This window comes from Sapajus apella, unplaced genomic scaffold (assembly GCF_009761245.1).
Source record: "Sapajus apella isolate SASKATOON/1434 unplaced genomic scaffold, GSC_monkey_1.0 scaffold11, whole genome shotgun sequence".
Taxonomy (NCBI): Eukaryota; Metazoa; Chordata; class Mammalia; order Primates; family Cebidae; genus Sapajus; species Sapajus apella.
This window is the reverse complement of record NW_022436951.1, coordinates 41,080,258-41,105,976: the sequence shown is the minus strand read 5'-3', so window position 1 is coordinate 41,105,976 and position 25,719 is coordinate 41,080,258. Positions and strand designations below refer to the sequence as shown.

Sequence of the window (25,719 nt, the reverse complement as noted above, 5' to 3'; positions counted from 1 at the left end):
CAGCAGAGGCTGGGGGCTCTGGGACCCCTCTCAGTTCAGGGTCAACATCCCCCAACCTGGGCAGCAGAGGCTGGGACTCCAGGACCCCTCTCAGCTCAGGGCCAGCACCCCACTCAGGCAGCTGGGGCCCTGTCTCCATGCCACTGTGCTGCCGTGGCTGTTATGGGCTTGCTGATGGCAAGTGTTTCCCAGCCATCACAGCAGACACCACGGCCTGTGCCAGCTGCCTGGCGAACGTGACTCACAAAGGATGAAAACGTCCCACTGTAGGGTGACACAGGCGGGCTGTGCTGGGGAATCAGTCTCTGGGAGCCACGCCCTTCTCAGTAAGAAACGTGGGTGTTACGTGTTGGGTCTCGGGATCCCTGCTCAGGGTGGGCTGCCCCGCACTCCACGGACACTCGCTGTGAGAAACAGCATGAGCCCCGTCTCCGAGGGCACTAGATTTGCCTGGCATGCACGAGCCGCGAATCGCACAGACTTACCTGAGTATCGTACTCCTCGGTCTTCCTCTCAGACTCACTGTAAGTGCCAAACTGTTGTGAAATTAAATACAGTGATGTCAACAGACTCAGGGAAGGCACTGGAGCACAGCTGAGCTGACTAAGGAGTCCCGCACACGGCTGCAGCGCTGGCCCAGGCTCTGGTCCTTCAGAGCCACCCACAGACAGCGCTCCGGTCCTGACCGGGCGAGGAGAGGGCCGAGGACGGGGACCCTCCCTGCCTTGCCCTGGCCCTGGGTCCCGCAAACCACACAAGTCGGGGCAGCATGGCCACGTTCACGTTCCTCGCGTGGCGGCTCGGCTTTCAGGGCCGCCTCTTCAGTGAGGATGCCACAGAGTGCACAGCCACACCCGACCCTGCTCTGAACCAGCCATCCAGGAGGAGCCACGGGGCAAGGCCAGAACCCAGCAGCTGTGCCCCATCTGCTGGGCTTTCTGGCCTCCCTCTGCCCACAGCACAGAAAAGCGGGGCCGTGACTGCTGAGGGCCCTGCTGCAATCAAGGTCCGTCTGTGGGTGTGGAGTCTCAGCTCCGGCTCTGCCCAGCCCTTATCTGCCTGGGGGCCTCATCAGTGCTGGGCACTGGGGCAGCCACCAGCTCAGGGCAGAGGCTCATTCACTGGGGACCGCCAGGCCTGTACCGACCCCGGTCAGCACCAGCCTCGGGAAGGCCCTCTGGGCAAAGTACCAAACCGAAGCATCCGCACTGGCCGGCCGGCATCCTTTCTCCCAGAGGCCGGCTCAGGCCCAGAAGTGCTGGCCGTCTGCATTGAAGAGGGTCAGAAGTAGGTACACAATGGGGGAGCCCTCAGGTGAACAGGGCGGCTGTGACTGGAAAGCCAGAGCAGCGTCCACCTCGGAGACTCCCCAGACAGAGGCCGCAGGGAGTCGCCCGCGACGGCACCCTACTCTGTGCCCGGGGAAAACCACAGAATCTTCAGAGACGGCTCCTACCTGCAACGCGGGCCTCAGGCCTCTCCAGACAACAGTCATCTTCAACGCCTTTTTCACTTTCCACAGCTGAGGGGAAGTCGGGAAATTGCTCCTTTAATATTCCAAGGCCAGGAGACCCAGAACGAATGACCCAGACAGTAACGGACGGGACCCGCTGCCCACGGCCCCGCCCAGCCCACCACCTCTTCCTGCGCCTCCCACAGCTCAGGCTGGACCTGGGCCTCTAATCCACGCCAGGCAGGTGTACCTGATTGGGGGGTCCACAGCCACTGCCAGGCAGATGACAAAACCAGCACACAAGTGTGGTTCTGTAAGCCAACTGCCTGCACCCAGGTCAGCCCCCAACTCCTCCTGCCTGGTACCCGGGCAGCCCTAGAGCCTGTGTTGGGACCTCTCTGACAGCTGCCCCTCCTGGCTGTGTCCTTGGCTGGTATCGCTCACGGAGCTCAGGACTAGTGCCTGAGACGGGCTCAGCACTGTGACTCGTGCCTATGGAGGGCCCTCTGCCTGTGTGCCCCAGCGCCATTCAATCCAGCTCCTCCTCAACAGGCATATGGCCATGTAGGCCCCCACCCACGGATGGGCCATCAGCTGTGGGCCCTCAGACTCTGGCTCCCCGCTGGGTGGCACAGAAGCTGAGGGAGGAGCTGGGTGGAGTCCGGGGCTTCTCACTCTGAAGGTCATCACCCCGCTCAAGGTTTTGCTCCCAAGGTTTTGGCTAGCTTTTCTGAGCTCCCAAACCACCAGGCTGGAGCCAGGGCACGGGGTGACTTCCGTCACTGCCCACCTGGCCACCATGCTCAGATATCAGCCAAAGCACCAGCCTCTCGAGGCCCCAGTTTATGTCTCTGCTTTGTACACAGTGGGATTTCTCAAGCGTGTGAAAACGCTTGGCTTGGTGGACGGGGCCCCATGAGCTGATGCCGTCAGAACACCCACTACCCTGCTCTCCACTTGTTCAAAGCCCTTAGGCCGCCGCCTGCCATCCCACAGCTTCCAGAACACAGACCATCGGGAACAAGCCTGCAGGCTTCTGCAGATCAAAGCCTTTCCTGGGTGTGCTGAGGCCCAGGGACCTCAGACAGTTCAGGTCATCAGCTGGGACTCACCTCGATGGCGGCTCCGATGCCGGCCGGGACCAGCACCAGCAGGCTCGTCTGCTCATCCAGCAGGAACAGGAAGATGACCACGGTGCTGAAGCAGCGCCAGAGCACTGGGGACAGGACAGTGGGGCTGGGGGGGTGCAGAGCTGACCCCGCCTGTGCACCCCTCCCAACCCCCCACACCCAAGCAGCTTCAGGTACTCCCAGACCATGTCATCCCGTTTAAGGACGGTGAACCATCCAGCAGCTGGGACAGTGTCTTGAAGGCTGCTGAACAAACACCTGGCCCCACGCCAGCTCCACAAACATGCATCGGAGCCACACTTGCAAATGAGCATGGAGCACGGGCTGAGGTCGGATGACAGGGCCCCACGGCTTTGCCTCCAGTCCGGTTAATGCTGGTTCTGTGATAAGCATGCAGCTTTTCAAGACTGTACTTGGTTCCTCCCCAGCTGTACCCCTCCTCCCGAGCGCCCCCAAGGCAGGAGGGGAAGTGCATGCCATGAAGTCACACGACAAATGGTGGTCACGGCCACAGCCGCTGACTGCTGCACACCCCAGCTCGGGACGCCTGGAAAGCCATGAGGGCTAGCAGACAACAGCAGGGAGCACCCAGGACCCCCTGCTTGGGCGTCTTTTCTAGGTGAGAAAAACAACCCATCTGGGCCTGACAGTGGAGCCAAACAGCCCTTACTCCTAATGACAGGACACACCCACTGCTCGTTCTCACACCCGTCACCCCCCACCCATCCTGATGCCGACCCCCAACCCATGGTGGCAACCTCCACCTCTGAAAAGGTCAGGAGGACCTGTCTCTCCCAACTCGGGTCCCCCCACCATGGCAGGCACCCTTGGCCAGAATGCTAGTCCCAGATCTTGGCAGGCCTACTGCCTGACCTCAGGGGTCCCTGACCACCTGCCCTAACAGCTGCACACCGCCCATCACTGCCAGGCACACCGTCACATGGCAGGACCCCCACGCCCAGGCCTGTGCTGGATGGCTAAGGAAAGCCGGAAGGAGGATGGGGCGAGGGAACCGAGGCAGGGGAATGCGAGGCTGCAGCCCCACCTCAGCACCCATGAGCAGCCAGGAAGGCTTGACAAGTCCACGCCTCTCTCTCCATAGCACAGGCCCAGACCTAGACCCCATGCACGCCACAGAGTTCGCAGCCAGGCCCTGAGCAGGGCAGCTGGGCGCCCCACCCTGCTCTCGGGCTGTGGCTACACAGCGCAGTGTCGCCTCTCAACTGTGCTAAGCAATGGAGGTTGGGCATGGTGGCGCATGCCTGTGGCCCCAGCTATGGCAAGGCCAAGGTCACACCACAGCTGCAGCAAGGCTCCCTGGGTTTTATGATGCCTGATCTCGGCGGCTTCTCAAGAGCCAAGCACATACTACTGGGACTGTGTCAGAGCCAGCAGTGAGGCGGGGAGCCATCAACCGCAGGCTCGCTCCAATGAGCTCCCCCCAGGCAGAGCGCGCCTGAGCAGGGCCACGCTTGGGGCGCCTACCTGCCTTGGTGGACATGCCAATCATGCTCTTCTTCTTCTTCCAGAAGCTGATGTCGTTTTTAAAGGCCAGGAAATCAAACAGAAGCTAGAGAGAACACACACGACAGCAACTCGCATCTCTAGCTGCTCCTATCTCCTGTGAGAGACGGGTCTCGTGTGGCCGGGAGCCTGCAGGTGTGCTCAGCTTCAGGACACATCAGGACAGATGCCCACACTCAGGACCCACACCTCTACGCGCCCGCCTGCCACGTCAGAACCTAGAATGCCAAGGTGGGCTTCGCAGGGGTACTTGTGAAATAAACACATCTGCGACTGGAACTGCTGGGAAAGCCCACAGGAAGTGGAGGCTCTGGATTCTGCTGGAGCGTGGGGCCAGCTGGGTGCCCCGACCCTGCTCAGGCTGTGGCTACGCAGGGCAGCCTTGCCTCCCAACTGTGCTAAAAACCTAGGGCGGCTGCGGGTGGTGGCCCATGCCTGTGGTCCCAGCTACAGCGAGGCCAAACTGCAGGTCCGCCTAGGCCCAGGGGTTTGAGACCAGCCTGGGCAACACAGAGAGAACTGTCTCAGAAAAAAAGAATCTTAAAAAACCCAACCATACATGAGCTCCTTACAGAGACCTTTTATAAAATTCATTTAATTCTCCAGCAGGCTTCGGAAAGTTTTAGCTTGACTGGCAGCCGGATTCCCAGGCATTCAGAACCGGTGCTGGCAGCACCCCTGGGTGGTTTCACCCTTCCAGCCTAACCACAGGCCAGCCCAGCAGCCGCAGGACGGCTCTCCTCCAGCAGCTCAACTTCACGACAAACACAAGAGCACAGCAGCCTGGCTTCCCGTGGTTTGCTGTCTGTGGCGTGGTTTTAGGTGCCCACGGAGCAGTGTGATGAGACATTCTGAGGGTGAGACCACACCCGTCACTTTACTACAGTACACTGTCGTAACTGTTACCGGTTATTATTAACCTCTTACTGCGCTTAACTTATATGTTAAACTTTATCATAAGCATTATGTAACATACCGTATTTATAAACGTAGGATAAACCAGTCTTTCCAGGTTTTGGTTTCAGGCACCCACCGAGGGTCTTTGAATACATCTATCGCCTGAGGATAAGGGGCACTACCGTACACACACAGCACTGACTTTTTAAGTTTAAAATCAGCGTGTTAGAATTTACACAAGAAAACTGCTTTCTGCTGGAGACTGCCCAGCTCAGCACCTGGCTCTGCATGGGCGTGTGTGGGCCGGGCCGGGGCCTGGGCAGGGAGAGTGAGACACCTGCGCCTACTCATCTCATTGGTGTGTACGCTGCTCAGAGTGCTCTGGATCCACTTTCTAAAACCGTCCCCAAAGCCAGCACAGACCAAGTCCCCAAGGCTGTGGATGGAGCTCCCCAGTACCCCCTTCTCAGAACTGGGAGAAACCGTCCACTGGGACAATGGCTGCCAAGTGTCAGGTGTGCTGGCTGCTGAGTGACGGGAGAGGATGCTTGAGGACCACAGGGCTGGACACAAGCCCCAGGTCCAAGGGCCCTACAAGAGGCCCGGGGCCCAGGGAGCCTCCCCAGAGCCCATGCCCGCTGCTCCTGGTGGAAGACTCACGTGGAACGCGGCGACAAAGAAGGTCAGCGCCAGGAAGTACAAGTTGGTATCTACGAAAATTCCTTTCACCTCATCAGCATCTTTCTCTGAAAACCCTGCCAAGGGAAAAGAACATACAATGTAAAACAGCCCATGCCAATCCTACCTAACATTACAAAAACAGTTTTCAATATAAAAACGTAGGCTGGGCGCAGTGGTTCATGCCTGATGTCCCAGCACTTTGGGAGTCTGAGGCGGGTGCCTCACTTGAAGTCAGGAGTTTGGGACAGCCTGGCCAACATGACGAAAACTTGTCTCTACCAGAAATACAACTCAGCCAGGTGTGGTGGCAACTACCTGTAATACTAGCTACTGGGGAGACTGAGGCATGAGAATCGCCTGAAACCCGGGAGGGGGAGGTTACAGTGAGCCAAGATCACGCCACTGCACTCCAGCCTGGGCGACAGAGGGAGACTCCATCTCAAAAAAAAAAAAAAAAAATTAAATCTCGCCAACAGTTAAGGTTCATCTGACCAAAATCATGGCATTTCACACATTTTGTTCTTAATAAAGCCAACTTCCAATCAACCAGGCCATTTCCAAGGAAAGGAATGAGGTGGGCACCGAGGAACCTCCAGTTCAATGTCTGTGCAAGGATTTGCACCCGGGAGCATGGAGGTCCCAGCCCGTGTCAGGACTCGGACATCTGAGGGGTCCCAGGGCAGCCTCGTCCAGGCGCTGGCCGCGGGGCACGCACCAAACTGCTGCAGGGAGTACACGGCGTCCTGCATGTGGATCCAGAAGCGCAGCCGCCCCAGCGAGACCTTGTCGTAGGACACGGTGAGGGGCAGCTCAGTGGTGGAGCGGTTTATGACCTGCGGGAAGAAAGCCGTACTGAGGACCAGCATGCGACTGAGCCAGTCTCGGGCCTCTCCCCTCACACTCCTGCACCCAGCCGCCTGGCAGCCCTGGCCGACCCTGCTGTCCCCGTTCCCATTCCTGGGCGGCCCCAGGTCAGCCATGATCGGGCCCAGCAAGTGTCCCTGGGTCCACCCTTCTGTCATCATACAACCCAGCACGGACAGGTCCCCACCACCAGACCCCGTGAGCTCAGCAGTGCTAGCAGGGCCTAATATGTTTCCGCTGTGCGTGCCCCTTCAATTTCTAAGTGGCACAAGTCCTGGCGCCCCGGGGGTGGTGCTAGGAATCCGTGGCCCAGCATACAATACTGAGCACGGCCTATACAGCCCCGGCCCGTCCTAAGAACCAGAGACCATGGGACATGCACAGCCCCTGCAGCACATGGGCAAAGTGCCCTCAGGACCTAACGCATGGTGCAGGGGGTGGCCATGGGACAACAGAAAGCTTCTGGAATACAGAACCAACATGGGCGGTGGAGTGGACGTGTGGGCCTCAGAACCACAAGCTTAGTCCTGCAGCCTGCCAGGGCCTTATGCACACAGGATGCGGGCCAGGTCCCAGGGCGCCGAGGCAGGAGGGTAAGGAGCGGCTTCACGAAGGCATGCCCATGTCCTACAGCAAGAGGCAGTAACCACTCTCCCTCCATGTGCTGGGACACCCAGCGAGGGCTGTGCTCTGATCCACCTGCCCTGCCTCAGGTCCTGACCCATCTCAGCGGGCACTGCTGGGGTCAAGGGTGTGGTGGAGTCAGAGACACAACCAGCAGGTGCCAGGTTGTCCTGAGAGCAGCTGCCAGCTGTCAGGGCACCCTCCACAGCCTCGCGGCATCAGTGCACGTGGACAGTGGCCTCCAAGTGCCCCTCGAGCTGCCAAGCGTGTCTGAGGGATGCCACTGTCCAAGGCTTTGTCTGGTATTGCTGGGCCAGCCACAGAAGGCGCCCTCTTCCTGTGCCTGCTGCATCCCAGCTGCCTGCTTCCTGCCTCAAGACAGCACCCCTCAAAACTGGCCCCAAGTGAGAAAAAGCAACAGTGACACATGCTGGTGATTCGAGGGAAAAGCTGCTGCTGACACACGCCTCCACGACTCCTGGAACTCAGGCCACCACTGGCACAGGTGCGCCACAGAGCTGCCCCAGGCCTGTAAGGGACCGATCTGCAGACACACAGGGCAGCCTTCCGCAGCTGCCCGTCCCTGTCCACTGTTTCCCGAATGACTGCAAGGAGTCAGCGGCACGAGGCCTCATAGGCAGCCACCAAGGGCAGGTGCTGCAGCTTCCAAAGCTCCCCACGGTGCGTTTTAGCAGACCCTGCTACATCCTGAGGTTTGTAAGCAGCACCTCAGCAAACTCCAGCAAACAGAGCAAGGCGCTGGAACTGCAGGGCCTGAGAGAGAAACCGCTCAGGGAGAGGCTGGAGCCACCAAACCTGCTCGCCAGCCATAGCCTGCCTGGCCCCCAGCCTGCAGCTTGTGTAGCAGTGGTCAGGGCCTGCTGAAGTGAAGGAGGCAGTATGTTAGGAACTGAGAGGGGTCTGAAGGACAGCAGAGGGACTGTTCCGAGAGCCACAGTCACCAGGAGGCAGCAGGGCCTGGGCAGATCAAAGTGGCCAGGTACCCGCTCCCCCGTGTCCCGGCTGCACACCCCGGCAAGCTCCCTGCCCTCCCCAGGCCTGTTTCCTCAACAAAAACAGAAAAAGGGCCCACCTCAGAGCTAATGAAAGCCGTAAGTGGAAGAACACGTGGCTGGCTCCTAGTGGGCACCCAGGAGTGACAGTGATGGCCTGCAGGGAGGGGGGCAGGGTGGCGAGTCCTGTAGGGTCCTAGCTGAGCATTCACCTCTGAACACTATAACCTCATCCGTGAAACAATGCCACAGCTCCCAGCACCACGATTACAGGAACGTTCACAAAGTGCTTAGCACAGTGCCTCACGTGGAGTAAGGGACTTTAAATATTAACTGCTTTTATTAAGGGTCAAATGTTGGCTATGCTTCCTCTACCCTCAAAGCAACCCTGAGAGAATTGGCGCTGTCACTCCCGTAACCAAGGGCGCCAGAGCCCAGAGAGCAGCCACTTCTCTTCCGCATAGGTCTCTCTGCCTTGCCGGGGGCCACCCCAGGAGCTGCAGCTCCCAGGCAGGGCTGTCAGCGACTCCTCTGGCCCCCTGTGCAGGACCAGCCCTGGCAGGAAGCAGGAGTTTGCTGAGAACACTTTCTGAGTTACACCACACGGCACACCAGGAGCTCACACGCAGACAGTCTCACACGGCACTCAGGTGCCCGCCCTCTAAGTGCTACATAAACAATCTTTCAGGGCTTTTCATCAGTGAGGATCCAGAGGCTCAGGAGGAGCCCGCAGCCAGCTAACAGCAAAGCCGGCGCACCCCCAGGCCCCCGGCACAGCCCTCGCACGCCCGAAGGCAGTGCTTCCCAGCACAAGTGAAAGCTCGGCGCCAAGCGTCAGTGATGGCCCTGTCCATAAGGATGCTGGGGCGATGCGGCCAGTCTTGGGGTCAGTGTCTTGCCAGCTGCACAACCAGTGGGCAGAGGCGTCGCTCACCATCAGGTCCTTGACGCGGTTGCTGAGCTGGTCGATAAACAGGATGGGGAGGTAATGCACGGTCTTCCCGAGCTGGATCCTGGGATTAAAGCACAACTCTAAAGTCAGGGCCAAGGCCCTCACCTTCTGATGAATCAACACATCCAGACACCGCATTTACCCCAGAGAAGTACCCCCAGGACTACCCTCAACAGCCTCTCAGTCATAATGACCCCTGGGATCAGCCTTCCCAAAAGGAGGCAGACAGCCTGACAAGGCATGCATGCCTGTGACACCCACTCCCCATGAAGTGATGGGCACAGGAGGGAGGCTCGGGGGAACTCCAGGGACACGGCTGCACCGAGGAGCCCAGGGCCCTCTGCGCACTGACACGGAGCAGTCCCAGGACACGGCCACTATGCTTGGAGGGGCGAGTCACCTGCAGCTACCCCGGAGGTGGAACTGCGGTGCAAGAGTGGGGGCTCCCCAACACATGGGAGACGGGGTGAGCTCAGTCAGCCAAACGTGAATTCCAGTAATCACATTCAACTGATGGCAAGTGATACTAATGATCTGAAGATTAGCTTTCAGGTGAATCCGAAGGAGCCAAGTCACACAGTCACAAGGGGAGCAAAGCAACACATTCCCGTCAGCACCTTCCATTTTCTCTCCATGGAGGCCTTCGAAGTCAGGAGCAAAGGGCAGGATGCTGCAGCCCGAGCTCCTTTCTTCTCCTTTCCAACCCTGCGCCAGCAGCACCACCTCAACCAGGGAGTGGGAGGGGCTGGGGGGCCCGGGACGGCGAGTGCCTTGCCACAGAGGGGCTCCAGGACACAGTGACCCCCCGGCAGGTTCTGGCCGGCCAGGGTTCCAGCGACCTCTCTGGCGCTCTAGCTCTGGGGCCACACTTACATCTTCATGTATCGATGCACGTCGGCAGGCAGGGAGGACCCGTCGAAGACGAAGTTGTCCGCCATCACGTTCAGCGCCAGCCGCGGTCTCCAGTGGGACACCGGCTCATCCAGGGCGCTCACTGGCTTCTCCTCCGCCTCCATCTGCTGCTAAGTGAGGAAAACAGAGGCCAATGCTGGGACAGAATATCGTGCTCAGACAGCAGGTGGTCTGCACCCTAACCTGTGAACAGAACTGCCATGCAGACGGGCACAACAGGTGCCTGGGACAGGTGCACGACGGCGGCCACACAGACGGGCAAACCATGCCCAGGACAGCAAGTGGTCAGCACCACGACCTATGAACAGGGCAGCCACGCAGATGGGCATGATTGGGGAAGGAGTTCAGCGGAGAGGGCACCGCCGCCCCACAGCTGCCGACTCGCCCAGACTCTCACCGAACACCCCCATTCTTTTTTTTTTTTTTTTGAGATGGAGTTTCACTCATGTTACCCAGGCTGGAGTGCAATGGCGCGATCTCGGCTCACCGCAACCTCCGCCTCCTGGGCTCAAGCAATTCTCCTGTCTCAGCCTCCTGAGTAGCTGGGATTACAGGCACGCACCACCATGCCCAGCTAATTTTTTGTATTTTTAGTAGAGACGGGGTTTCACCATGTTGACCAGGATGGTCTCCATCTCTTGACCTCGTGATCCACCCGCCTCGGCCTCCCAAAGTGCTGGGATTACAGGCTTGAGCCACCGTGCCCGGCCCGAACACCCCCATTCTTATCTCCACGAGCCAAGGGGTGCTTTGCAATATGTGCTCATGGGTCTCACCAATTCCTTTTTTAGAATTCTCAAACTAAGTGGGCCCACTTCTCAGAAGCTGAGCAGGGCAAGAGCCCCGTGACCCTGGTAGAAGACCATACAAATCCAGTGCTAACACAGCCTTGCAGCTGTAAGGAGCCTGAAGGAGGCGGCACATGGGGTTGCCCTAACGGAGACACACGGAGGACTGCACATGGCTCTTCGATGAAGTCAAACTGAGAAGGGCACTCACTGACAGGGAATCTTAGCTCATCTCAGATCTGATACATCCCTGGACACACTGTCATCCTACCCATTTCCTACCGAAAGATACAGTTTACCAATAATTTACATTAAAAATGGGTTTTCAGGCTGAGCATGGTGGCTCATGCCTGTAAGGTCAGTACTTTGGGAGGCCAAGGCAGGTGGATCATGAGGTCAGGAGTTTGAGATCAGCCTGACCAATGTGGGGAAACCTCATCTCTACTAAAAATACAAAAATCAGCCAGGTGTGGTGGCACAGGCCTGTAATCCCAGCTACTGAGGAGGCAGAGGCAGGAGAATCGCCTGAACCCAGGAGGTGGAGGTTGCAGTGAGCCGAGATCGCACCATTGCACTCCAGCCTGGGTGACAGGGCAAGACTCCATCTCAAAAAAATAAAGGGTTTTCATACCTCCTTACATTTGCCACCTGTATGGGAGGCTCCCTGTGCTACGTGCTCCAAACCCACCACCCCACCCACCCTTCAGGACGCTGGTGAGGAGGGAGGCCAGCCCCAGGTGAGGGTGACATGGAAGGCGGCAGGTGAGGGACGTTCCCGAGAAGACACAGACATGCACCGAGAGGCAGGAGCAGGTGTTGGCAGCTTCCAAAACCCCATCAACCCCGAGATGCTGCGCTCTGTCTGGAACAATTTCACAGCCTCTTCCTGGAAAGCCTCCATCTTTGTTTTATAAAATTTTTTTTTTTCCTGAGGCGGAGTCTTGCTCTGTCACCCAGGCTGGAATGCACCTACACCATCTCAGCTCACCACAACCTCCGCCTCAGGGGTTCAAGTGATTCTCCTGCCTTGGCCTCCTGAGTAGGTGGGATTACAGGCACCCGCTGCCACACCCAGCTAATTTTTGTATCTTTAGTAGAGATGGGGTTCCACCATGTTGGCCAGGCTGGTCTCAAACTCCTGACATCAGGTGATCCACCCGCCTCGGCCTCTCAAAGTGCTGGGATTACAGACTCTGGCGTTGTTTTGTAAATTACCTCACCCTCCACTCAACAGAGGTGGATATCAGAATTCCCTTGCTTTATCCTTGGCCCGTGTTAATGATCACTTAAGTGACTTCCAGTTTTTCTTTGTACACACACCTTTTTACAGATGTACAAACTATACCTTGTACCGCTACTCTTTCCACAATCTTGAGTTATATTCTTAGAATAAAATCTAGGAAGCGCCCAGTCCTACACATAATGCAGAATGAGCTCAGCTCATTCCCAGAGCTCCCGGCTCCAAGAAGCTGCAGGCTGGCTCTGTGGGACCAACGCCCATCCCACCAGGAGGAGGCAGGTACCCCCAGAGACTGAGGGCCCACCCTTGGGGGACTCTGCATAAAGAATGCCAGCATTCTAAATGGGACATCTAAAATGTCCCTAATTTTAGATGAAACTTGTCTGCAAACTCATGGATGTGATTCAGCTGAAAGTCAAAAAAGCATGCCAGTCACATTCCAAAGGCTTTACTCCCCACAAAGTCGCTGGAGCCCTAGACATCGCCTTCCTGTGTGGAGAAAGACATGTCAGTTCTGACACGGACGCAAAGCCGCTTTGTTCTCTCAGTAATCCATGAAAAGCCTCACCTGTGCATCAGATTCCCCAGTGAGCAGGTTGATTTCTTCTGGCCTGGGGACCATGTAGGTGGTCAGAGGACTGACTAGGTGCACCTGCTTCCCATCGTGCCATGGCAGGATCCCAGCGTGATGGAGGAAGATGTAGGCATACAGTGTCCCGTTATTTCTTGTTTTCTTTGGTACAGAAACATTAACTGTCCTGAAACAGAACGAACAATCCTTTCCACTGCATACATGTTACATTCTGTGTTTAGAGACTATTCAAATATCTTTATAAAGCTGTTTCAATCAACTAATTTTAGCCCAGAAGCACTAAAAATGAAACCCACCTGCCTGGGGTTTTACGAGTCCTGGCTGTGTGTGTCCTGAGTGCTTGGCACAAGTGTGGGCGCCTACAACTGAAAGCAGCAGGGCCCACACTTCCCGCCTCCATCTCGGGAGGCTGAGAGGTCAATGACCTGCCTGAGGCCACAGGGCTGAAGCGGCCAGATGAAAGCAGCATCTAGGCCTGGCCAGGATACCAGCTGACCACGCACACTGAATAACACAACTCAGAAGTCACAGAAGCCAAGGGCAGGCAGCCGCAAGTGCCCCATGTGCTTCGGTTCACTACTGAAGTCTCAGAAATTTCATGTGGGTAGTTTTTCTGGGTGTTGCATTTTTAAAGATAAAAGGATTATAAACCACAAAGGACTGACTTTCAAGCCTGTCTGCCCTGACTGTGCTGGCATCCAGGGCGGGCTGAGGAAAGGCCCAATGAGCCGCTACAACTGTAGGCCTCAGGCCATGCGCCTGGCTCTTTACCTTCAGGCCAGGGCCCAATGTCCATACCACAGTCCCATGGAAAAACCAGGCATTCCACCTATTTATGGTTACATTAGTTCCTCTCCCTCTTTAAAAATCTTCTTTTTGAGATGAGGTCTCACTGTCACCCAGGCTGAAGTGCAGGGGTGCAATCATAGCTCACTGCATCCTCAACCTCCCAAGCTCAAGTGACCTCCCACCTCAGCCTCCCGAGTAGCTGGGACCACAATGTGCATGCCACCACGTCCGGCTAACTTTAAAAACTGTTGTAGAGATGGGGTTTTGTCACATTGCCTAAGCTGGTCTTGAACTGCTGGGCTCAAGTGATCCTCCCGCCTTGGCCTCCCAAACTGCTGGCAAGAGTCACTATGCCCGGCCTCTCCTTAAAAATCATATTGCCAAAGTTCTAATGAAAAACGCAAAGGGATCTAGGGCTTCTCACGAACCAGGAAAGACAGCACATCTCCACCAGGACATCTAAGTGTCTCTCTTCAGGTGGGGCAGGTGGCAGGGCTGTGTGCCCGAGTCCTGCAGTGACATCTCTGGTGGAATGTGCACGTGGCGACGCTGAGGGGGGAATGTGTCAGAGCATTCATTCTCCCCCTTACTCCAGGCTGGCGCTGTGCCAGGGGAAATGGTAAACTCACTAGCTGTCCTTGGTAACTGGTACAGGGCCCAGCGTGGAAGAGGTAGTATTCATGTCTGGGAAATCAAACCCAATGCAAGTGTAACTTGAGCACTGTTGAAAGGTGTGGGCAGTTACAACTGACAGGTGACCAAGCCAGCACTTCCGGCCTCTATTTCACTGAGGCAGAGAGAGGGCAGTAACTGGCTTGAGGTCAGAGCCCCACCTGCCAGTGCTGCGCTGCTGCCTGCCCGGGGCACCGCCTCCAGCTACCCACAGTGACTGGCCACCTAGAGGGCGCCCAGTGCAGCATGCGCCTCAGACTTCACGATTCTCTCCTCAGACACCTCCCAGGCAATGAAGAAGGGAAACGGCAGCGTTGTGAGAAACAAACCATACTTAAAATTACACTTACGCAATTTAAAAAAGACCATACGTTAGACGTACTTTTTTAAGTGACACTACATATTTGAACATTGATCTATTCTAATGCATATCACATGTCAATTATGATTTTCTACAAAATTGCTTCCTCCACCCTCACCCCGTTTCTGCACAAGTCACTTAAGCGTGCTCCCACCAGGAGACAAGTCGTTCCCGGTAGTGAAACGGCACCCGCTGCCTGCTGTGCACCGGGTCGCCAGGCGGGGCCCCCGCTCCTCTGGCGCGCATCCCACGGCCTCGGACTCCGCCGAGAGCTGCTTCCTAAATCACGCTTCCCCGCCGCCCCTTCCAGGCGAGCCCTCGGGTTACACCAGGCGGCCGCCTCCCAGCTGTCCGAGGTAACGCGCTGCGTCCGACAGCGGACTCCCCAGCCCTCTGGACGTGAGAAATCCTGCCCCGTTCTCGGGCACTCTGCCCCTCGCCCGTACCTCTCAAATTTGGCCTCCACGTCGAAGTCCTGCACGTTCAACACCAGGTCGATGTTGTTCTCGGCGCCCAGGTGGGACCGCGTCGCGGTGTACACGCTCAGCTGCACAGGAGGGGCGCCGAGTCAGCCGGGCCGGCGCGGCAGGGCGCCCCGGTGCCCCACGGCCGGCCGGGGGCGGAAGACCTGGCCGCTGGGGGCCTGGAGGGGGTCCGTCTCGACTCGCGGGGACACAGCTCGGGCTGCACGGGACGGCGGCGGCCGCGACCTGGGGGAGAGGCCCCCGCCCCCGCCCCCGCCCCCGCCCCTCACCTGCAGCTTGGGCCGCCGCGCCAGGTAGGGCTGGATGCAGTTGGCGTCGCCGGAGCACGGGCGGGTGTAGACGATGCCGTACATGACCCAGCAGGTGTGCGCCACGTAGACCACGAACACGCCCACCACCAGGCTGGTGAAGGAGCTGCGGCCGCTCCACATGGCCGCCCCGCGCGCGGCGCCCCCGGCCCACCCGCCTCTCAGCCGCGGGCCCCGCCCGGCCTGCCGCTCCGGCCGCCGCCGCTCACGGGACCGCCGCCGCGCGCCGCCGCCACCTCCGCGGGGGAACGACTGCGCCGCGCGCCGCCGGCCGCCGGCCGCCCCGCATACTCCGGCCCCGCTCCGACCTGGCGCCGCGGGATTCGCCGGCCCCGCGCGCCGCTTCCGGGCCCCGCCTCCCGCCGGAAGTAGACGCGCCGCGCGGCTCCCTGGGAAGCAGCGCCTCGGCCGCCGCCGCGCACGCGCGTCCGGGATACGGCGCCTGAGTGTGGTTGCCGCCCGCGCCGCGCTCCCGGCGTGCCCCGCGGCGGCTCCGGCGCCCCGCTGTGGGGGTCGCGGAGGGCGTTCGGGGGGCGCCGGGCACGTAGGGCCGCGGGGTTCCGGGGGCGTCGCCCCCAGCCCGACGACGCCCGCGGGACCCCCAAGTGGGGGCGTGTCGACGCGTGCGGGGCCCGGGGGAAGGCGAGGCGGGAGTTCCGGCCCTGCGCCTGCGCCTGCGCCTGCGGCCCGGAGCCCGGAGAGTCTGAACAAACGCCAAGGGCGCTCGTCTCGTGTTTCCGCGGAAAATCCCGTTTGGGCGCCGGCGCTTTCGAGGACAACGTGCGGATTCCCGGGCTGCGGCGGCTCCTCCCAGCCTGGACCATCCCCCGGCTTCGCGCCAAACCGCGCGTGCGCCGCAGGGCGAGGTCCGCGCGGCCCCCGGAGGGCGCGGGGTCCGTGGAGACCCTCGGGCGGCCCTGCCCTTTGGGCGGCTCCCTGGAAGGCCGCCCCCGTTCCGTGTCTGCCAGACGCGCGCAAACGCCGGCGGAGGCCCCTCCGACTGCCCGGGGCCGTCAGAGCGCGGACGGCTGCGCGGGCGCTGGGCCCGCGGGAGCTCAGGCCGGGCCTGACGCGCACGTGGACGGCGACGCGCAGAGGCCGGGCCGGAGGAGGCGGCTCCCGGAGCGGGCACCCGAGGCCGCGAGCGCGGGCGGTCCTGGGCCACCAAGGCCTGGAAGCTGGGCCGGCCGCTTCGGAGCGGGGGTGGCTGTTTTCGGGCCTTTAGGTACCGGCCGCACAGAGTCCTCGCACGGCGCCGTTCCCCGAAATGACAGTGGTGCCCGGCTACACCCAGCGCCTCCAGCCTTCCCCGCCAGTCTCTTCGCGCTTCTTGGCAAACCTGTGCTTGGAAAACCCTCTGCCGACTCCTGTTACCCTGATCAAATCCATGCTCTTCAGCAGGCTCGTGAGCTCTTTGCAAAGTGGCCCAGCAGGCATCATGCCCTGCGCTCCAGCCACTCTTGGGGGCTCCTGCAGGGCCGGGCATCCCACTCCGGCAGCGGGCGCTCGTCCTGCCACAGCCTGTGCAGCGTGTGGATGAAGGCTGTAGTCCTGTGGTCTGCGGGAGGCTCGTTCCACCTCCAGCTGCCAAACATCAGGGGACTGGCAGTCTATCCCGGGTGGGCGTCTCATGGCATCCAAAGGCCAGTACCTAGCCAGGCCTCGGGAAGGAACTGTAATCCAGGACTCTGGGGTGTGGCTTCCTGTCCCCTCCCTCCCTCCCTACCCCCATCTCTGTGTTCCTGAGATGGCTCATTTGCTGTCAGGCTCCTGGGCTGCTCTAGGAGCTGGAATCGCATTGGTGCCTCCTCAGTCAGCGTCCACCCCTAGTGTCATCCACAGTGGCCAACGGAAGGGTGGCCGGTGGTGCAGGACAGTTGCCATCTTGGGAGAGATCACAGGGACAGGAAGGGCCTCTCCACCCGAGCAAATTAGAGCTGTGGTGGCAGAACACATTTACACACACATAGCCGTCCCCCTGGTCTGTTGAGAGGCCACTTGAAAGGGACACGTCATTTGTTGCCTTCCGACTCTGACCTCCTGAGGCTGGGCTGCTGGCAGCATGTGACAGCACTTGAAGGAAAGTCCCTGGAAAGAGTGTGAATCGTTGCAGAAATCCCGTGAGAAAGCGCCCCAGGAGGGCCCCATGCAGCACCCAGCAGAACTTAAACTCCCGTGTCCCCCTCAACACCCCACAGTGTGGTGGCTGCTTCTGTCTCCCCAGGCTTAGCTGGCCTGGGTCCTGCAGGCCCCTCTTCCCCCTGTCCCCACAAGGCACCCTCTCTGCCACTGCACAGCTGGATGAGTGAAGGCCGGGCGGCTAGGGCTGCTTGGGCGAGCGGAGCAGCTTGACCCCGTTCTGGCCTTGTTGGCCTCACTCCTGTGGAGAGCCAGGGTTACCATGTCTCTGAAGCCAAGGCTTGCTTTCTAGGCGTGGGGGAGTCACATTTTGCATTCGTACTCACTGAGCCCCATGTCTGTGGTTAGAGAATTTGTCAACGTTTTAAAATGATTTTTTCAATTCCATCATTTGAGGGCCCTCTGGCAAGGAGCCCGTTAGTACTTGGAGTGCCCACAACATTCCAGAATGCATATATGAAGAGCTGGCCCTTGCTGTTCTTATTCATTGAGGACTCCAATGGCCACTCAGGATGACTGAGTGGAGGCTGCAAAAGATTTGGCTCCTTTGTGAGGTCCTCGGCAGTGGTCAGACATGAAGGAAATAGGTATGGCACCCCCAAACCACACCTCGCCCTACGGGGCCACAGCTGCCTGTGCAGCCTTAGGAGGGAAATGGAAGGACAGAGTAGGGTGTCTGAGTGTGGACACACCCTGCTGCAAGGGCTGAGGGGTCCTCTGACTGGAGCCCGCCCCCAGGCTCGGCTCGGCTCAGCTCAGCTCAGCTCAGCTCAGCTCAGGGACCTGGTGCCCAGGCTTTCCTGGGGAGGAAGGTGTTGGATCTCCTGCCTCTGTATTCATTCATGCTTTGGGTTTCTCTCTAATGCATATTCTAACACCTGCAGGATTTATGGATGAAGGGCCGCAAACCCACATTTGGTCTCATTCCACGGATGCTGTGTCCTGCCCTGCCCTACACCAGTTGAGCCTCTGTAGGGTGGGGTGGGAGTCTGTCTCTGCCCACACTGCCTGCCCCTCGGGTTGTAGTTCTAGGAAAGCCAGTCTCAGACTGAGTTTTGATCCAGATTAAATTCTGTCCCAGGTGCAGATATTTATAGGCAAGAGGGAACAAGAGCCCTCAGGCACAGCTGGGTGTCCTGCGATGTGTGCCTTTGGGAGTTCCCAGATAAGGCCTTTTCCTGGAGGCAAAGCAGAGGGGTTCCGTGGCAGAGCGGCCAGCTTGCTAGCAGGTCAGGGGCAGGGCCTTCTAGGCCCAAGGCATGACCCCTGTGCCCGCTGCTGGCTCTCCTCTTGCCAGGACACATCTCCTGCAGGACTCTAGCTCACCCAAGAACACTTTTCCATCATTGAAAAGTCATTGGTAAGTGCCACAGTATGCATGAGCAGCCCTTCCGGTGCTGGCTTGTGGGCTGGTGTTTGAGAATCTTGCCAGTTCAATGTGGTCATCTGCTTAGGGTTCCCCAAAGGCTAACCTTTCATGACAGAGGGAGGCTACACCTCATTCCTGGGTGAGACTGGGGCTCATGCACACACAGGTGTTAATGGTGTGGACTGCAATGGGTCGAGTGCCTGCTGCCATGTCCTAGTGCAGGGGCGGGTGGGGGGAGCTCCTAGACAAAAAGGGGAGGCTGCTACTCTCCAGGGCCACAGGGAGTCCAGAACTCTGTCCTCTGGTGTCAGCAGCAAATCCGTATGAGTCTGCAGCAACTCAGTTTTTGCCTTCTCAGAGGAAATAATCCAGGGGGCAGAAGGCAGAGTGAGACACTGAGGCAAGTTTCAGTGCAGGAGTGAAAGCTCAGAGCAGGAACGAAAGGATGTAAAGTACACTTAGAAGAGGGCCAGGTGCACGGTTTGGACCTTTGACTTGGGGTTTATATGTTGGCATGCTTCTGGGGAGTCGCGTCCCTTCTCCTAGATTCCTCCCTTGGGGTGGGTTGTCCGCACGCGCAGTGGCCTGCCAGCACGTGGGAGGGCTGTGTGCAGTGTGCTTTCTGGAGCTGTGTGGCGCTCTCTTGAGGCAGTCTTCCCTTACCAGTCGAGTGTTCCTACAGGAAGGTCATATGGGCTATACTTCGCCACTTCGCCTCGTAGTGCTTGACCTCACCAACTCCCGAGATCTTATCAGGAAGCGGCTCATCTCCAGCTTCAGTGTTTTCTATCTCTTGGGAGCCTGCCTTTCCCTGGCACCAGCTGCAACCAATTATTATTTTAGACGCTTGAGTATCACCTGATGATCAGTTGACATTTCTGGTGGGGTGGCGCCCCCTCTCCTGCCCTGCTCCTGTGGGGCTCGCCCTGCCCAACCTTTCCGCAAGGGCCTTTCTTTACTTCATTTGTGCACAATGGACTCTTACTATGATCCCAGGAACTGCTCACGGCCACTTCTGGGTGAACACCTACCGGCTGCTCTGAATATATGCTGTGAAAGTTGTCAGAATCAAAATGGAGTCACTAATGTTAAGAAAGGCCTGACAAAGAGTGGTGGGGAAGGCCCTGAAGAGAGGACACTTAAGCTCACATGCCAGATACCAGAAAGGACTGCAAAAACCGCAAGCCGGCGCAAAGGCCGTCACCCTTACACAAAAAATATTTCTGCAAGGACAGCTGCCCAGCAGCTGCCTGTCCAACCTCAGACCGGAGTCACCTTGGTTATTGATGTTTGTAGCCAAGGATAATTATCGCTAAACCATTGTGCTCATGCTCGTGTTTCCTTTAAAGACCTTTGTCTTCCTTGACCTCCCTGAACAGGCATGTGGTTTACTGTGGCGTGCCTGTTCCCTTGCAGTGTTCTGTTCCCAAGCTAACACGTATTCTTGAGAGCCTCTCTGTTTCCTGCCTAGGCTGACAATGCTGTGGATCTGGGCTCCCAGGAACAGGGGCTGACATCAGAGGGGCAGAAAGAGAACAGCAGCTCTCCCTGAGGGAATGCTTGCCAAGGATAAGGAAATGATGGTTCTTTAAGGATTATTTTATATTCATCTAAAAGGGTATTTTTGTTGTTACCCCTAGCCTTTTTTCCCCTTTCATTTTCTGATGAATAATTTATATAAAGAAAACACATTCTAACTGTGCAATTCTATGAATTTTGACAAATGTCTTCACCCATGCAAACCCTGTTACAACAGACATATAGAACATTTGCATTACTTAAAAACCGCCAGGCGTGGTGGCTCATGCCTGTAATCCCAGCACTTTGGGTGGTCGAGGTGGGAGGATTACTTGAGCCCAGGAGTTGAAGACCAGCCTGAGCAACATAGTGAGGCCCCATCTCTACAAAAACAGAAGAAATTATCTGGGCGTTGTGATGCATGCCTGTGGTCCCAGCTACTTGGAGGCTGAGGTGGGAGGATTGCTTGAGCCTGGGAGGTTGAGGCTGCAGTGAGCCGTGATTGCACCACTGCACACAGCCTGGGTCACAGAGTCAGATCCTGACTCCAAACCCAAACAAAATCTCCTTCTTGCCCCTTTAGAGCCAAACTGTTTTCTGTCATCGCAGATTCGTCTATTCTAGAAATTTACATGGATGGAATCATTCAGTCTTTTTTATCTGGCTGCTTTTACTGGGCACAGTGTTTGTGAAACTCCTCAGTGTTGCACGTAACAGTAGTTCCTTTTAATTGCCAAGTGGCACTCCTTGGTGTGAATGCACCACAGCTGGGCTAACCACCGGATGCTGATGGCCAGTAGGATGTCTCCATTTTTGGTCACAATGAATTGGTCTGCTGTAAGCATTAGAGTATGTATATTTTTTTTAAGAGACAGTGTCTCGCGCTGTCATCCAGGCTGGAGTGGTGGCACAATCATAGTTCACTGCTGCCTTGAACTCCTGAGCTCAAGCAATCCTCTCACCTCAGCCTCCAGAATAACTGAAACTGCAGGCGTGCACCACAGCACTTGGCTAATTTTTCAACTTTTTGTAGAAATTGGGTCTTGCTATGTAGCCCAGGCTGGTCTTGGGCACAAGCAATCCTTCCATGTCTCGAGTAGCTGGAATAGGTGTGAGCCACTACCCAGCACCATTTATTGAAGAATCCATCCTTTCCACACCAAGTGTTCTTGACACCTGTGTTGAAATCAGTTGGCTGTAGAAAGTGGATTAATTTCTGGGCCCTCTGTTTTGTTCCATTGGTCCATGTGTCTGTTTTATGCCAGTTCCATGCTGTTTTGGTTACTGTAGCTTTGTAGTGTATTTTGAGGCCTGGGAGTGTGATCCCTCCAGCTTCGTTGTTTTTGTTCAGGTTGGCTTTGGCTATTTGGAATCTTTTGTGGTTCCATACAAATTTCAGTATTGTTTATTTTTCTATGAAGAAGGTCATTGATATTTTGATAGGCAGTGCCTTGAATGTGTAGATTGCCTTGGGTAGCACAATCATTTTAACACTTAATTCTTCTGATCCTTGAGCATGAGGCGTCATCTCATTTTTTCATATCTGCTTCAATTTCTTTCATCGGTGTTTTGTACTTTTCCTCGTAGAGGTTTTTCGCCTGTTTTTTAAAATTTATCCCTGGGTTCCCAGTGGACTAGTTTTTCAGAAAAAAAAAAAAAAAAAAAAGAAAAGAAAAAGAAAGTTAGCCCTAGGTGTTATATATTTTTTGTAGCTATTGGAAATGGGATTGCCTTCTCAATTTCTTTTTCAGCTAGTGTTTTGTTTGTGTATAGAAATGCTACTAATTTTTGTGTATTGCCAGGGGCAGCCTGTGGGACTTTTTCTTAGGCCCTTATTGGAGGCACAGGGCCACTGAGCAGGCCAGGGGCGTACCTGCAGGTGGTGGGCGCTGTGGGGCTGATTTCTCAGACCCTGAACTCCTGCTATCAGTTGCTTGGGGGCAGGCGGGTCCTAAGTGGGGAGGCCCGCAGCTGTTTGGCTGGCTCAAGGGTGGGTTTGCTGCAGGTGGGATGGGCAGACAGCTCCTCCAGACGGAAGAGCTGCGGTGCGGACGGCTATCCCTGCTGTGCAGGACCAAAGCTATAGCTGAACCTGGGCCCCAGCCCCATGAAGCTGGGGTTGTGGTGTTCAGTCGCCCATGTGGGTTTGGCAGCATGGAGGTGGAGCCCCAGTGCTGGAGAGGTGCGGGTGCTACTGGCCCCAGGTCACACCCCCTCCAGATGTAGTAGCAGCTTGGCTGTCTGTGTGGGTGTGGGGTGGGAAGTGCCCACCTTGTGCTCCTGATTGGGCAGCGCCGCTGTGTGAATTCCCCGCAGTGCCGCAAACTGGGCGCAGGGCTTGCGAGGGCTGTGGGCTGTCCTGCAGCATGGACTGTCAGTGTTGGCTGTAGCGGTGGCAGCTGGTGGAGATCTGCTGACCTTTCCCCGGCCACAGGAGGTCCCTCTTTGCTTCTGGGTCAAACTGGTGAGTGAGGAAGACTGGGCGGCAGAGGCTGGGCGGCTCCAGGCTGCCCTCCTGGACTTCCAAGCACCACAGGTGTGTCTCCACACCTCTGCTGCTCTCCAGCGCTCTGCCTTCGACACTGCAGTCAAATTGTCGCTGTTAGTTCGTTGCCTTGGTCCTTCCTGGGGGAGGAGGGGATGAGTGCCAGCAGTTCTAGCCAGCCCTCTCGCCAACACCACTCTCCTTCTGGTGTCTTTCAAAAAGCAAAAGTTGAACATTTTTACTACATCCAATGTAATCATGTTTCAGTGATGAATATTTTTGAATTTTGCTCTGTGTTTAGAAGCCCTGTTAGTAGGAGCATACTCATTTGGGGTCATGATGTCCTCTTGATGACTTGACTCTTGTCTTTCTTCATCCCTGGTGTGTTCATTGTTCTGACGTCTGCTTTGTGTATTGGCAACATGATGACTTAGCTTTCTTTTGACAGTATTTCCATGGCATACACCTTTATCTCCTTATACTTTTAGCCTATCTGTGTCTCGTATATATATATGTACACACACACACATAATAGGTGTGTGTGTGTGTGTGTGTGTGTGTGTGTGTGTATATATATATATATATTTTTTTTTTTTAACATGGAATTTCACTCTTGTCACCCAGGCTGGAGTGCAATGGGATGGTCTCACTCTCACTGCCACCTCGGCCTCCCTGATTCAAGTGATGCTTGTGCCTCAGCCTCCCGAGTAGCTGGGATTACAGAGGCCCACAGCCATGCTCAGCTAATTTTTGTATTTTTAGTAGAGATGGGGTCTCACCATGTTGGCCAGGCTGATTTCAAACTCCTGACCTCAGGTGATCTGCCTGCCTTGACTTCCCAGGGCACTGGGATCACAGGTGTGAGCCACTGTGCCTGGCCTTTTTTTTTTAAATAGAATTTTGAGGCAGGATCTTGCTCTGTCACCCAGGCTGGGGTGCGGTGGTGTGGCACCATATTGGCTCACTACCGCCTCACCCCCCCAGGCTCAAGCAATCCTCCCACCTCAGCCTCTCGAGTAGCTGGTACCACAGGGGCACGCCACCACACCCAGGTAATATTGTATTTTTCGTAGAGATGAGGTTTCACCATGTTTCCTGGGCTGGTCTTGAACTCCTGGGCTCAAGCAATCCTCCTACCTTGGTCTCCCAAAGTGCTGAGACTACAGGCATGAGCCACCATGCTTGGCCTTAACCTATCTGTGTATCTATATTTAAAATGGGTTTCTTGTAGGCAGCTTAGAGTTAGTTCTTCATTTGTTTATTTCAGTTGATAATCTCTGCCATTTAATTGGAATGTTACGTCATTTAAATTTAATGTAATTATCAGTGTTTTAAAATTTGTCCTATCCATTCTTTATCCTTTTGCCTCTTTTTTCTTCCTTCTTTTAGAATCATAAATTTATCCTGTTTTTGGATTCCAATGTGTCTTACTGGCTTTTCAGCTAGATCTTTTTGCTTTGCTTGTTCAGTGTTTTTTTCTACAATTGTCAATTTGCAGCTTACACTCCAGCGAGCCTACATCCAGGTGGTATTATGACCCTTAATGTGAACGTTAATCACGTTAAACAAGTTCCATTTCTGCCCGAGTCCTTTCTTTGTTGTCATGCGTTTCACTTTCGTGTGAAATACAGCTGACGTGTTTCCTTTAGCCTCAGTAGCTTCCTCTAGCATTTCTTGGCATGCAGATCTGCTGAAAATGAATTCCACCAGTTGTTGTTTGTATGGAGAGGTTCTGAATTTGCCCTCAGTTTTTGAAAGGTATTCTCACTAATTGTCTAGGTTGACGGGCACTTTTTCTTCTGTCATATGAAGGCGCGTCGTTCCATCCATTGTCTTCTGACTGGAATTGCTTCTGATGACAAGGTGACGGCTGTTCTGTTTCTTCGTGTTTAATGTGTGTTTCTCTGGCTGCTTTTCCTTGTTTGTCCTACTTGAGGCTTATTGAGCTTATCGGTCTGTGAGATTCATCAAGTTTGAAAATATTGCATCCATTTCTCGAATGACCAGATTGAAATACCATCTCACGCCAGTTAGAATGGTGATCATTAAAAAATCTGGAGACAACAGATGCTGGAGAGGATGTGGAGACATAGGAACACGTTTACACTGCTGGTGGGCTTGTAAATTAGTTCAACCATTGTGGAAGACAGTGTGGCGATTCCTCAAGGACCTAGAAATAGAAATTCCATTTGACCCAGCAATCCCATTACTGGGTATATATCCAAAGGATTATAAATCGTTCTATTATAAGGACACATGCACATGTATGTTCATTGCAGCACTGTTTACAATAGCAAAGACCTGGAACCAACCCAAATGCCCATCGATGATAGACTGCAGAGGGAAAACGTGGCACATATACACCATGGAATACTATGCAGCCATAAAAAATGATGAGTTTGTGTCCTTTGTAGGGACATGGATGAACCTGGAAACCATCATTCTCAGCAAACTGACACAAGAACAGAAAATCAAACACCACGGTTCTCACTCATAGGCGGGTGTTGAACAATGAGAACACATGGACACAGGTAGGGGAGCATCACACACTGGGGTCTGTAGGGGGAAAATAGGGGAGGGACAGCGGGAGGTGGGGAGTTGGGCAGGGATAACATGGGGAGAAATGCCAAATATAGGTGAAGGGGAGGAAGGCAGCAAACCACATTGCCATGTGTGTACCTATGCAACAATCCTGCGTGTTCTTCACATGTACCCCGAAACCTGAAACACAATAAAATATATATTAAAAAAACAAACAACAAAAAAAACCAAACAAACAAAAAAAGAAAATGTTGCATCCAAGTTTTCTTCAAATATGTTTCTGCCTGCGTCTTCCTTTTGGGACTCCAGCTGTACGTACGTGAGCGGCCTGATGCTGTCTGAATGTCAGGGACGTTCCGTTTATTTTCATGTTAAACTTTTC

The 25,719-nt window shown here is 55.9% G+C and overlaps 1 protein-coding gene across 4 annotated transcripts in view; it reads right to left on the bottom strand.

Moving 5' to 3' along the window:
* The window catches only part of CLPTM1L (CLPTM1 like), a 21,855-nt gene extending 6,205 nt beyond the window's left edge, over window positions 1-15,650 (bottom strand). For 2 of the 4 annotated variants that reach the window (XM_032279150.1, XM_032279152.1), the window contains exons 1-11: window positions 15,247-15,621; window positions 14,939-15,039; window positions 12,647-12,836; window positions 10,012-10,160; window positions 9,121-9,199; window positions 6,401-6,518; window positions 5,665-5,759; window positions 4,069-4,153; window positions 2,566-2,669; window positions 1,457-1,522; window positions 486-536 (exon numbers count right to left, since the gene is read on the bottom strand). In XM_032279150.1, coding sequence (XP_032135041.1) covers window positions 486-536; window positions 1,457-1,522; window positions 2,566-2,669; window positions 4,069-4,153; window positions 5,665-5,759; window positions 6,401-6,518; window positions 9,121-9,199; window positions 10,012-10,160; window positions 12,647-12,836; window positions 14,939-15,039; window positions 15,247-15,408 — 1,200 coding nt within the window. In that variant the 5' untranslated portion in view covers window positions 15,409-15,621. Of the gene's footprint in view, window positions 1-485; window positions 537-1,456; window positions 1,523-2,565; window positions 2,670-4,068; window positions 4,154-5,664; window positions 5,760-6,400; window positions 6,519-9,120; window positions 9,200-10,011; window positions 10,161-12,646; window positions 12,837-14,938; window positions 15,040-15,246 lie in introns of all 4 variants that reach the window. The other 2 variants (XM_032279153.1, XM_032279151.1) reach the window with 2 other exon arrangements.
* Window positions 15,651-25,719: the final 10,069 nt, after the last annotated feature.